General features: G+C 37.1%; 1 protein-coding gene across 10 annotated transcripts in view; it reads left to right on the top strand.

Annotated features, from left to right (window-relative positions):
* LOC117146675 (voltage-dependent calcium channel type A subunit alpha-1) overlaps positions 1-12297 on the top strand; it is a 49088-nt gene extending 36791 nt beyond the window's left edge. For 4 of the 10 annotated variants that reach the window (XM_033313027.1, XM_033313029.1, XM_033313028.1 and 1 more), the window contains exons 26-31: positions 7473-7594; positions 7651-7814; positions 8380-8580; positions 10619-10770; positions 10969-11213; positions 11277-12297. In XM_033313027.1, coding sequence (XP_033168918.1) covers positions 7473-7594; positions 7651-7814; positions 8380-8580; positions 10619-10770; positions 10969-11213; positions 11277-11427 — 1035 coding nt within the window. In that variant the 3' untranslated portion in view covers positions 11428-12297. Of the gene's footprint in view, positions 1-994; positions 1055-3500; positions 3719-4408; positions 4419-7472; positions 7595-7650; positions 7815-8379; positions 8581-10618; positions 10771-10968; positions 11214-11276 lie in introns of those variants that run through there. The other 6 variants (XM_033313024.1, XM_033313025.1, XM_033313023.1 and 3 more) reach the window with 5 other exon arrangements.
* Positions 12298-14759: the final 2462 nt, after the last annotated feature.

Raw genomic sequence — 14759 nt, 5'->3', positions numbered from 1 at the left:
CCACATAGTTGCGTACATATATTATAAAGTATGTGTACACGCAGCTGCCCGTAATTGGCTAAATCAGGCCCGATCAGATCCGATCCCAAATACTATATATTTAACTGTCAAAATTTGAAATTATCTACGGGCAGGCATGTGGGACCAAAAGGGGCGGATCCAGAGGAAAATTAACGAGCAAATTTAAATAAACTATGATTCCATCCTGATATTTTGTTTACTATTAGAACTCTTGGATCTGCCACTATGTGGGATGCATAGTTTTCTCCTTCTCGATGCAAAATCGAATCAAGAGATTCCAAATCGATAGCTGAAAATATTGCAATCCAATAGGGGTGACGGTTAAACTTAACTCGTATAATGAGCGATTGAAAACCGTTTAGTAGAAGTCGAGTATCTTTAAGTAACTACATACTCAAATATATATACCTACATATATCGGTAGAGTTGAGAAGTTCGTATTTTGATTCTCCAGTTTGCGATTGTATGTTCGTTCTAAGTAGATACGACAAACAAAACAAAAACAGAGTTAACTACGTTACACAAAACTGTATGTATTGATACTTAGATATTTCTAGAGGTTTGCCATTTGTTTTTACACAACGTGAACACAAGAGAAAATTTGGAAACATTTAATATCCGCAAAATTAGTCGTATTACTAGAGGGTCAAGGAACATCCTAACACATCCATTTTATCTCTAAATCTTACCACTTTCGGATTCGCTTTTACAATAAATTGTTTAAAAAAAAAAACATGATTCTATGAAATTACCTAACAAAGCGAATTCATGTGGGTTAAACACACTCGTATGGAAATAATTAATTCAAATGTTTTATCTGTTATCCTGTTTTTGTGCACAACACACAAACGATCAATTGACAACTCAAAATTGATACTTAAAAAATCCATAATTGACATTCGGTCCACGTTCACTGAACGTAAATGATAATTGGACGATGTAAAATGTAAATTACATCGATGATCTATGATAGCGGAAGAAGCTGGAGCACGACGATGAGCATAAATATAGCCCAACGGCAGTCGAGGAGCCGGTATATAATATATTTCCATATATATACCTATCTATCTTTCGCTTGGTTTTACTTTCGCCTTTTAAATATGAAGCTCCTCCTCTTCCACATGTTTTGCGTCTACTACTTTTGTACAACCAACTGTTTCACCATTCTCGGCTAGAGGCATGTTTTGCATACTCGCCTAAGAGCAATAATATCACTAGGAAACCAGAATAACCAGCCTGCCTACCCATCATATCAATGAAATAAAGTGCAACCAAATACCAATTACCGAAATCCAGTACGAAAACACACCTATATCCTATATAATAATCCAGCTGTAGATGAACACCCAACTGCAATGCCATGGTCATGTTTCGCTTAACACACCCACTAGTCAATCACACTTTAATAGCCATAGAAGAGTGTGCACTTTACAGGGCTAATGCCCCGTGGTCTGATATAGGTTGCCTGCTTTTTAAATCCCCTAAAAGGACCCTCTGAGGTCCTGGCAAAAGCTTTGTGTTTAGGCCTATTCTTTTGAGCTGGAATGGCGCAAGTGATGATGGAAGTTCTGACATAGAAACCAGTCCTTCGTCCTCTTGAGTCTGTTACAATTTTCAAACACGATGGCAGCAGAGGACTTTTACTTGAAACGAAGGATTGTAAATATTATTTTCATGTAGGAAAAATCTATACATAAAAAGTGAATATAGAGCAATTGAAGATTTTATTAGTCTGGCGATGAAAATATAATTCTGTAGGGATCTACGATTTTAATATTTATTTTTACATTGTGGAACGTCTAAGTCCTTGTGTGTTGATGCATTTGAAGTAATTGTCCTTTAGTTAATTGTACACTTTACAAAAGTAAAGCACTGTGTTTTAAGTATGAATCGGACTCAATTGCACTCAATCGCAAGTCTGCATTTTAATATACCGACCAAATATATATATACTTAACCCTTGATACAAAGAACTCTAGAGTATGTGTACATATTGGAATTTGATTAGATTCAAAGACACGTGGATTCAATGGTAGCATTCTTCATATGAACCAGGCCATTTGTGATAGTATCTCAGGCAAATGTCCTATATTTAATATTTTCATTTACAAGTCGAATTGCCACTGAATTTCTTGTAATCTTTTCTGCTGAATAGGCATGCTTAAGGTAACCAAGCGATCGCATCAATTTAAGACACTAATTAAAAAATTAATAAAAACAGCAGCATGGAAGAATGAAATCGGTCCAATTTTTGTATGCTTATCATATATGCCCATATGACAAGAGACTTAAAAGTGTTAATAGCAAAGTATTCGAAGATATTTTTAAAAGTGGTTTTAAATATTGTTCACTATATTCAAAAAAGAAATATCAACAGCTCATATAGCAAATCATGAAAACCAGGGTTTAATATATAATAATCTGGTTGATTCAAAATATTGCAATATTCCAAATATTCAAATGTCATATGGGCATGTAAGATTATTATTAATTTGGTACAAACATTTAAATGCCATACAAGCATAAGTTTTGTTTTTCTTTTCCACCCGATAGTTTATTTTTTTGTTATTCATAGTCAAAACTTTAATAAAACTCGTAATCACTTGTTTGGTTGACCATTTCTCTAAATCGGCACATAATAATAATAACAATATTAAAAACAATCGTAACAATTTTGTCTCATAGCGGTACCTCTTAGATTTTCTTTAAATCATAGTGAGTTGTAAAAATGTTTGCGCATGCTTTTACCATATTAAGCAAGCCTCTCTTTTAAGCTATTTATGAAATCTTAAGCGAAAGCATCTCTTATATACATTGCCTCCTCTAAACCAACCTACATAATACCGACACAATCCGAATAGAGCTTGACACATCTCGAAATGCTATATACTACCATACCTCAATGTAAAGATATTAAGCAGGGGCTATCGCTCCATTATTAACAATCGTACATATGTATAAACCAAAATATATACTATGCATATGTACATACATATATGCGATAATAACGATACTTTTTAATTATCATTTCTGTTCTGTAATCTACTTATACTTTTTAATTACTCTATAATAATTCTTACATTCCATTTTCAATGCTTATACAAAAAACAAAAACCAAAACAAAATCAAAACCAATCCCAATGCGTTGCAATGTTACTACATCAAATATTCACCAATCACCCAACTTTAACCACAACTGTGTCTACAATAAACAACAATTTAATTGAATTGCAACACTATCTGAAATCTGTATTTCTACAACTTAAAAACAACTACAACTTAAAAAAAAAAAATATATATATAAACAAAATACACGAAAAATATTCATGAAAACGAACAACAACGAACGAAACCAATACCAATACCAAAACGGAACGGAATGGCAATTAAAACTATGAATTACAACCACTGCACTTTCCTGTCTACCAAATCGACTGCCAATTGCCAATCAAAAAATCGCAAAATCGAAAAATCCGTAGAAACAATCATTCTTTAACTGCCTACTCGATATGGCCGCCCTTGACAAAGGAGGATCGCGACAGGGCTCCATAAGTTTCGAGCCGAATGGGGAAGGAGCCGCCAACTCACAAACACATTTGTTAGCCAGCACGCACCACCACCACGCAAACGGTGATGCCGAACACAACAGTTTGGCAACACTAGCACGGCGGAGTACGATCAGAAAGCGATCAGTTAGGTAATTTAAACCAGCTTCAATCTTAACCATAGTCCGTAAAGTGCAAAGTATTATAACCATCGCCATTGTCATTATCACCATTTGAGTCCATTCATTCGATCACCATCAGCCATAAAACCAGACGACGACGAGTGGTCTTCTTTACTCGATTGTACTTTATATACATAGATCTAAGCTCTGACCTCGTTCCCGGAATATCTATTCCGCTTTGCGCAAGAAAGTATGCTATATAATCTTCAGTTGTAAATTCATTTTCCCAGCTAAACGAACAAGTCAACGAGCGATTCCGTAAAACATTCTCTATAAAGTTTCAGGATCTTAAAAACGTATTTACCAACACTACAACAGCTGTTTGGTTGTAAACCCAAAATAAAAGTGTTGAGTTCAAGTAACTTTTACCTAAAGATTTGCAAGCAGCTTTTCCAAAAATCAGATGTAATCTTTATATCTTCCCATGAAGATAAGTCAGTAATCTCGCTGATCGTGAAGGACCATAGCATACATTCAACATACATACGTACATGCATAAGATAACTTTCGCTTCAAAACACTATCGAAATACAACTACTACTACTAACAACAACACCTACCAACACTATTAGCAACTAACTACAAGATCTTTGTGCCTTTGTGCATTCTTCAACATTGACATAAGTAAATTGTTTTTCTTCTAACTTTTAAATATTTCAGAAACAAAAAGGTGAATAAGTTTGATAAACTCCAAGCGGTAAACCAAAATGAAATTATCAACAAATTTTACTAATCAAAAATAATAATTAATTGTGTATTATATAAATTTATGTGAATACTCTTTGTGTCCATACTCCGTTTCCGATATAAATGTTGTTCACAAACCGATTAAGTCAAGTAATCAACTAGTACCTTTAAATACATACTCACTCATAAGTATATGTATAGCTGTACGCGCCCATGTACGACGTATCTATGACTATGTACAATATGAATATATAATATGCCAGATATTGCCGGGTGCTCAGCTTAGCTCCACATGCATAAATATGAATATATATAAATACATACATACATCATATATACATGCGCACATGTGTGTACTGCGTATTCAACCTACAATAAAACTTTAATTTGCGTTTACTCAATAGTGCAATACATACTCGTACCTAAATGTTGCATAGCAATTTAACAAAAAAACATTAGAAACGCAAAACTTGGCTTAGTACTCGTACTCGTACTCAATGTTGTAATTTGATCGTTTCTATAACCACTAAATGTACTCCCATGTACTTAGGCATTCCTTGGTTCGTTGGTTTCTTGGACAAGTTGAGCAGTTAACAGTGGCAACGAACAGCGAACCGAAGGGCTCTGGCAAAGCTCCACTCAACCCCAATAAATCGCAGTCCGATTTTGCCGTCTGATCCCACAATTCAGTCCTGAAAATATACAGTGAACCATAGTTCATCAATGAAAGATATGAGGTTTTAACTTTGAAAACGCACTCTTCTGATAAATGACACTTAAGTTGTGGTTCTCTGTGCATTATTCAGTTATTAAATAGTTTACTTCGGTAACAAAGTTGAGTGGCCTCTTTGAGCAGGCTTAGTTGACTTGTAGTTTCAAAAAGCGGACTTGCAATCGTTTTTCTCCAATTCCAATGAGTGTGTGACCCCGTTGCACCGACTGGTTTGCGAGGTCCTTTAGGAATATAGTGTAAGCATAGGCAAGTGCAATAACATCTTTGGTTATCACGTACAACATGCCAGCAATGTATGATTAACTCACCAATCCCAGTACAATTGCGACCTAGACATACCGCGACACCTTCATTTTACACCAGAAACTGCAATTTTCCTACTCACAGATCTAGTCTGCCCCATTAACAATTAGCAATTGACAATCGTTGATTCCAATTCGCATCAGGCGTGCCAGCCATGTGAAATAAGTTGGCGGTTCTAACTCTGTTCCCACTCACAACAGCCTTTTGGGCAAAGTCCGATAATCTTGGGTTCAATCAGACTGAATAATCACGTCACTTGTAGTTGTCACGTTCAATGTCACCGACTTCCGGTGGGACATCGGAAGTGAGATCCGGAAATGACCTGATCGACTTTTCTACGTACACATAAAGCCACGCGAAGAAAAACATTTGAACTCTCGGTCGCAAGTGAATGAATTTATCAGGAAATAATTTGTAGCCACTCTTAGGGCAACAACTGTAACACTACTATATACAAAACTAGAGAATGGCTTTTTCTCTTAGAGTTAAAGCCAGCCACTTAGCACACAAATTGTAACTTGTATTATAATGGTTTAGACTTAAAGTGTGGCGAAGATACCCCATTCGCCCAAGTGATTCTTGATTTCTAGCGAGTTAACCCTCTAGTTACACATGTAAAGGCGGCTTTATGTGTAGGTAGTAATTGTTTTCGAATTCGATTTGAATGTAATAAGTAAACAGTTTTGGTATTTAAATGTTAATCGTCAGTCCAATCACGAATGCGAAACGGTTTGTGAACGGTAAGTAAGTTCGTCGGCCTTCTCGATTCTAAATCAATTGGCGCTCGATGAAGCTGCTCTTTCCACGGCCCAAAAAGGAGCAATTGGAAAAGGACTCAGGACCTGACCAAAACCCATTACCCACCATCACACCACACATTTATCCAAAGAATTTTGACTAAGTAGTGCATGCCTATAGTTACACATTTGCTTAGCTTTCAATGTTCCGCCTTGTTGTTATTGAGATTATATCACTGCTTTCTCAACTAGTCGCTATAAACACAATCACTTGCATGAGTAGCTATCCTTTTTATCTTGTAGATATATCTTGTAGAGAAATCTGGCTAAATCTTCACTTTCCGGATGCAAAGATCGATTGATACTAGCTGTTCCTTCGTATTTTGCGTTTCACTTCTTTTGTACTACATCAAATCACCATAAATATAGGACAATAAACCAAAATCAATAACGTAGATGAAGTCGAATGTTAAACAATTGGCGTAAGATGAAACGCAATATGGCAGTCATATCATTTTCAGAAAAACCTCAAATATAAGCAGACATCCAGTCGATTATAAAAGAACCCAAAAGAATCCCAATTATCTAGAGAAAGTGACCAAGTATATATGTATATGTATACTCCCGAGTAGTGTATGGAATCCCTTAAATGTTACATGCCCTAAAATAGGTTAACCATCAAATACAAAACCAATATAATCCCGCATTTAAGAACCTTTCTATACAAACTAGTACAATTAAAAACGCATTTGAATATGTATTTTGTTGCAGTGCAGTAATGATTGCTTTTGTTTACTTTTATATACCGTATACTATCGTATATCCCCTAAATACTATATCCCGCAAAGTAAGCATACATGTCTCTATGTATATTTATTTTGTAGCATTATATACAAGTACAAGCATATATACATATCTATTGCCAACGCTCCATTACTGGGCATTGGACAACTATAGTTCTAAATTTATAAATACACAGATATACTTAAACTTACGCATCCTTGCAATGAATGAATCCACAAGAAATCGGTCTAGAGGAGTCCCAAACAAAAAACCAAAAAAACACAAAAACTTTGAAATGCTGACCAAATTAGAATCGATTTGACCATCTGGAAGTGTTTCCCCCAATCGAAATCACCCACCTGCTTTCCCCAAACCCCGTACCCCGAACTACTTCTCAATCTTTTTGGACTGATTTCGAGTGGTAGCATTCATGGTGAACCAGTTGGCTTACTAAAACGTTCCACAATCATCTTCCAACTAGATGCTGGAGCTGCAGGACGCGTCGAGACATCCCTCGCAGGAGTCGCTTACCGGTGCCGATGCTGGCCATTTACATCCTGGACATTCGTATATGAATGGCCATCGGCGATCGCCTAGCTTGAGGTAAGAACGCTGCAAAGTTGATTGATAAATTTCCTTAATAATTAATTATACTGCAGGCACAACGGCTCTCCACTGGCCAGATCTCCGAGTCCTCGACGGCGTGGCCATCAATACATACATCATGATATCGGGTTCTCCGATACCGTATCTAATGTTGTAGAGATGGTCAAGGAGACTCGTCATCCTAGGCATGGCAACAGTCATCCGCGGTATCCAAGAGGTATTTATTGGCTCGACATCCATGGCATTTAACCATTAATTACTTCCAACTGACTATCGTGTGTGTGTGTGTGTGTGCTGGTTGTAAGCCAAATGATCTGGTTAGGGATTCGTCAACATTATCCTGTAATCGAGTTGTCTGTCCTTGATGTTGCCCCTAATCACTTCGTATCCATTTGAGATCGATCGGCTTGCATGGGGCACACACAAAACCAGGGACTTGGATACTCCAGGGATTTTTGATCTATTTTGTAGAACCGTAGTTATATACATATATACATATATGTCTACAATTCCATAGCTATTAACGAAATCTTTTAATACAAATATATTATATTTCAATAATAATTTTATCGTTTCCGTTAAGTCGGTTCTCTATCGTTTATCGTTTATCTCTTCGAAAGCAATTTGAAAATCGCAAAAAACCAAAATGAAAAAAAAAAAAACAAACAAAACAAAAGAAGAGAAGAGAAAATATGTTGCTAAGATCCAATACGTAAAATGTTGTGCCCCGACATCCTTAATTATTACTTTTTTTTATTATTGTTGTTATATGTACAATATAGGTTCATGGTCAGCATCGACAAGTCCGGCCCGTTCGCCTTCGCCTTCTCGATATGGTGGTCATTTGTCTCGCAGTAAACGCACTCAACTGCCTTATCCCACATATGGGACAACCAGTCTATGTCAAAGATCACGATCGCCGAGTCCCGCTAGACTTCAGGAGATGCGTGAACGAGACAGACTTGGTTATGGGATTGATATGGGTACATCCTTAGCACTTGTTATCTAAAGTCCAACAAGCTCAATCAAAATCAACTTTAAACAATTTAACAAAAACAACTACTCAACTTGTTTTCTATATATGCTAGTATTTTCTTCTACACAAATTTCGACCTCAACCATCTCAACTTTAACAAACATCAAAGATCAGACATGCTTACTCGTAAATCGTTAACTCGTAACTCGTATCTCGTAACTAACTTGTATTCGTACATAGTTGCCAACCATGCTTAACATGTATACATGTATTGTCATGCCCAGACGTTCAATCAGAAAACAAACAGTCAATCAATCAATCAATCAGCCAATCAGTCAACCATAAGCTTCAACTAATCGAATAGTTCAACTACTCTTTTCATACATCCCACACAGCTCTCAAATTCATTCAGATCTGCGATCTACCACACCGAAGAACTCATGATTATGTGCCCAACTATTCGTACTCGTACTCGTACTCTTGTTACACTAGCAGCGTTATTATTTTCATTTCTCTAGAAGCCATCCTCGTACCATCCACCTTATAATATAATCACATCTCGTATGAATGGTGCTGACATGTACAGACATTCATCCTCGTCATTAAACTACCACACTGAATCTCTCTGGCAAATGAACTGTTGAATAGCAATAGAGGAGTTTAAATATATACCATTTTGAGTCAGGACTACTTTCGACGGACTCCGACGAGAACACCTAGTACTGGTCACTTTTTAAAAACAGCATCGATGTGAGAGGAGTGTGAATATGTTATGGAACAGCAATGTGTAGGGGTGAGATAAGTGAACATCATTTCCTAGTCTATCCCACAAAGAAGGTGAAGTTCGTAAGCCATAGTATGTAGTACATGTATCTATTTTTTTTGTTCGAAATTGACCTCTGTCAGCCTGACCAGCACAGGATAAGACACTGACCAAGAATCTCTATTTAAAGCTTGCTACTTGTTCCAAAAAAAACAAAAAAAAAAACACCCAGTTACTACCACAGATATGCAGGCAATGTTCCAGTATTGTTTTTTGTACCAGTTTTGGGCGGTAAAATAGACTGAGCTACATACATACTCGTCTATGTAATATTAACCAGAGGAATAATTTGGGTTGCAGTCTTCGGGTGTTTCAGTATCTAGACGTGTGTGCATATTTATCTATCTTATCTATCTGTGAATGTGCGTCAATAGTAATCTGCACCATTTCTTAATCCATCCTTTTCGTTTTTGCATAAATGGTATCTCTATAGATCAAATCGAAATCAAAACAGTCACGCATGTTGCCATGAACAATTTAGCTGCCGACCGGCCCATTCCCCAAATCATCCAACTACTTGTGTATATTTCTCTCAATACATTATATAGCACTGTTGTTACTGTTTCATATTTTTCTAAGTTGTATAATTCTGTAGGGTGCTCAAATAATTCCACACGCTTATGAACGTAGATACAGTGAATGCATTTTTGGCATAGCAACAATTTTTAAACAACATTAAAGTTTAATATGTAAACTACGTTCTGATTGGGACATGTTCATCCTTTACACAATATCGTAAAATAACCATAAAATCATAATTGTGCAAAAAATATTAGCTAGAAGTTTTGAAAGAACCTGTCAAATAAATCTTGTTTCTATAATGCTTGTACATGTATTTTTAGAAATAACTAATGAAATCTTAAATCATTTAACGCTGATTTTGACCTGTACTTTCAGAATCCAATAGTCCTTACTGAGACTAAATAATCCCACTAAATGTGGCACAATAAAATTCCACATAAATCTGGTTACGATAAAGTCTGTCTGATTGTCTTCAGTTAATAGATAGTTAGTTAGTCCTAACTGATCCAAATGAACATGTCCCATTCTATATTATGTTTCATATATTTGTATGTATGTTTTAAGTCCATGTTAATGTCAATGAAGAACGACTTAGGTACACTTTGTTCAGTATCATAACAGCAGAGTATTTTTGCAACGACTTATGCCCTAAACTGCACTTGTTCAGCCCACAGGGAAGTAATTTTTCGATATCCCGCAGGTGTAACGCATGTACAGCATAGTTACCCAACACTGGCCTCCCGAAGAGCCGGAATCGGAAGACGCCTTCCTCCGACTCCCAGCAAACCGTCAACACTGCAGCTCAAGCCAACCAATATCAATTTCCCGAAGCTGAATGCCAGTCCCACACATGTAAGTGACTATCGATCGAGGGTATCTGATACCCTAGACTCACTCTGCCTGCGAGTGGGATGCAAGCATCAAAGCAACTGTTTGCTCATAATGAGAATAACCAAATCTTCAGTAGAATATCAACTAATATTCATAGGAAAACAAAGAGAACAACTATATAGAATTATCATAATTAATAATGTTTAATTTTTCTGACAGACACACCACTCAACGCCCCACAGTGTTCACTCGCTACCACACCACCGCGACCTGCTGCGAGATCCAAGGGATATGTACTATAGTAGTAGAGAACGCGAGCGGGATCGCGAACGCCTTAGGGATCGGGATCGTGATAGGGATCGCGATCGTCTGCACGAGTACGACCTGCGGTACGAGTACCGGGATCGGGAACGGGAGTTGTACGAGCGCGAAAGAGATCGCGAGCGGGAGGTCGAAAGAGAAAGGTGAGTGGTGCTATATATGTAGTATTGGAGCACTCAAGTAATATGTGCCCTTATGTCCCGCAGACTGGAATATATAGCACCGCTGTCGTTTGAACAAGCGCTGGCTATGGGCCGAACAGGTCGTGTACTGCCATCTCCAGTTCTAAACGGTTTTAAGCCAAAGAGTGGTCTGAACCCTCGACACTCCGATTCGGATGAGGAGGATTGGTGCTAGCAAAGGCTTTGATTGCGATCGCGTAATCGAAAGGATCAGATCTGGGTATAGCATCAGGCCATTTGCTCCTCTTTGTCAGCACCAAACTTAGATCACAATTTTGATACGATACGACACAGCTACCAGATACCCGAACATCTGCAAACCCTTCCATACCTTTGTCCACCAGTACACCAACACCAACACCAAACCCAAAACCAACGACAACACCAAGAGCAGCACCTATATCAAAGGTATGGCACGAACGTATCGACACCGAAACTAGGAACAACTATATCTGATATCAAATTGGCTGGAGTTAGCTTACAGGAATTAAACCCGAATCGACAACCGCAATCGCAACAGAAGCAGGAGCAACAATTGCATCAGGATGGGTGGCTTAGATGGTACCGGCAATCGGGTCCATACGGATCCCCAGTGATGGCATCATTGCCGGAGACCAGAGCAACATCGCCCCACTCCGATATCGAATTCATCAGAACTATGAAGAGAAGTGAAACCGGAACAACTGCAATAACACCAAGGACAACTAAAACTGAAGCAATGATATTAAGCGTACCAATTACAATAACGTCCCCATTAGCTATTAAAAAGATATATTCAGATAATGACATTAATTATAATACCGAACGAGCCACTGATAATGACAGAGTGGACGAAGCACCAGCTCTTCATTATCACCAGCCAGAACTAACTACACCAGATCTACAACACGAGCCACCACTGCAGCAGCATCACCAGCACTATCCGCAGTATTCGTATCATACGCTCTAAGGAGGATAGGATCAAGAACGAGCATCCATTATGCAGACGCCACAATCCATAGTTTCATAGTCCAGAAACTAGTAGCCAGAGTCTAGAAACTAGAAACTAGAAACTAGAAACTAGAAACCAGAAACCAGATCCACTAAAAGTGCAACTTTAATTGAAACTCAAACTGAAACTGAAACGAGGTGTAAAGAATGTGAGAGTGATTCTATTCCACGCAATTGGATTGGGAGTGGACGTGGGGAGATTGTAAACAGATTAGAGCTACTATTTGCTTAGAAATAGGAGTAGACAATTTAATTTTAGATATGAATATGATCAAGTGTATTGTACTTTTTTTTAATGTAAGGGCAAGTCTAGACGAAGAGCACATCAAAATGAAGCTAACGATAACAGAACTCTTTCAAGCAGAACACACACATAGATCTAGGTCGAAAATATACATAGGAAGTAAAGATTGTAGGTACTCGCATACATTGTAAGTTATCTAGGATTTAGCTCGAGGAATCGGTACGGTAATCTGCAAGCGTTTTTGACTTGTTTGTATTAAAAGTTAGTACTTCAATTATGTGTATTTAAATGCGACATTTATTTATTTACTCAATGTACATACCAGATAATTGTAGATATGAAATTGTTATTTATTTTCTTCTTTTGTATGTAACATACTTACCTACGACTACTATTATAAATACCTTCATCGGAACGAATCCCTATAGCGAATATTAGCAACAATTCAGCGCAATTTGGTCCCCCACGGTTTTTTACATTCAGTTGTGTATTTATACTCGAGCGGATTCTTTTTTTCCCACGATTAGTAGAAGTCCACGCAACATGGCAAGTCCAGCATATTGAATCCAAATCCAAGTCCAAAACTAGATCCAAATAACTCAATTATGACCAAAGCATGTATCTGTAAAGTAAGCATCATTCAGTGCCATTTGTGTATACAGACTCTAGCTAACTTACAATAGCTTATTTATCATACATATATTTGCCTTAGCGAATGAAACGTTGTTTTCATAGTTACTCTGTAATCTGTAATCGAAGAGAGGTTTATGCTTCTGTTAATGCGTTTCGTATGCTGAAATAAGCTCCTCGCAAACTTTCCGATCAGTTGAAAGAACTCGATGTCCATATGTATTTATAAATGACAAGCAAACAAGGCATTATTCTCACAATCGAGCATCCTCGACGTAAACAAAAACATGTGTAGATATAATATATACACCTCCGACTCCTCATACTCGAATTGAATGTGTATAATGTGTAAAAATGCAGAGCTCATGGCACACCAAACGTAATGTATTCAAATATACTATAGCCATGCACACAGCCCCTCCAACTCACTACCAGAAAATGCAGTCATCATGTGTATAGATAGACGAATCGTACATGTTGGACGACGGGATATCGAAGAGCGCACAATAATTGTAATTTAAAGAAAAGAATCCATAACTTAAGTAAATAATTATAGCAGCTGAGCAGTAATGCGAATTTACACAGCAAATGAACTTACCATTACGAATATGACGATGACTAGCGTAGAGTGCATACGGAAGTTAAAGGAAAAAACTAAAACAAAAACATTTAGCAAACAGAAACACTTGCCCTAAACTAACTTAACTGAGCTGACTTTAGCTGTGTACGATACTTAAATATTAACTGAGCAATACTGAATAGGGAAAACGACTAACCTAGAAACGATTAACCCAAATATACACTCAAAAAAGTTCAAGATCGCCATTTAACTTAGAAACTCGCCATTTTATAATGTCCTTTGGCTGTGAGCCGTAAGTTTTAAAAATCTCCGAAAATTTCCCAAGTTCCAAAACGCATTTTTCAGTTACTATTTTATACTTAATTTGGAGGTTTCGTTCGCTATTAGTTTGTAATAGCAAAAATCATTGTGTGAATACGATTTTTTACTTGTTGATATAATTTTGAAAAATAATTGTTCGTAAACACTTCCTGCACGTTGTGAAGTTTTTGAAAACCTTGAATTTTTGATTTGATGGCGATTTTCTAAAATCTAGACAAAGAGAATGGAGTGGAGTGTGAGAAAGGTAACCGACAAGCGTATTCTTCTATAATTATCTTAATTACGGATGCTGACAAAAAAATACATTGAAGATATATATACACGCCTACATAGATAAATATACAATAGTTTATAACTAGTATCAAATAAAATGGGAACTCCAACGCTAAGGAAAAACATAGAACAAAGATCGCCGATATAAAAGTTCACTCTCCAATGAATTAATTAATCAATTAATTAATTGTATACACGTTGCACGTTGTATTTCCGAGGTTCACTTTTGACTACTTCCAGTAAAAGTTTGTCCACGCGGCAAATGTTTCAAGTCCTCAGTCCTAGGCTAAGATCCGATTTTTTACCTTCATTTTGCACCGCTTGCTTAACATTAACATTCGAATTATAACTAGCGATATCCCCACACAACAGTAGAGTTCTTGGAAGGGCAGCTTAGGGCTCATTAGCTCAATTACTACTACTGAATCATTGCCCCGATGCCAAAACTAAACAAAATATAGATAAATAA

This window comes from Drosophila mauritiana, chromosome X (genome assembly GCF_004382145.1).
Source record: "Drosophila mauritiana strain mau12 chromosome X, ASM438214v1, whole genome shotgun sequence".
In the NCBI taxonomy this organism is placed as follows: Eukaryota; Metazoa; Arthropoda; class Insecta; order Diptera; family Drosophilidae; genus Drosophila; species Drosophila mauritiana.
The sequence above is the reverse complement of the archived record's forward strand: the minus strand, read 5'-3'. Positions and strand labels throughout refer to the sequence as shown.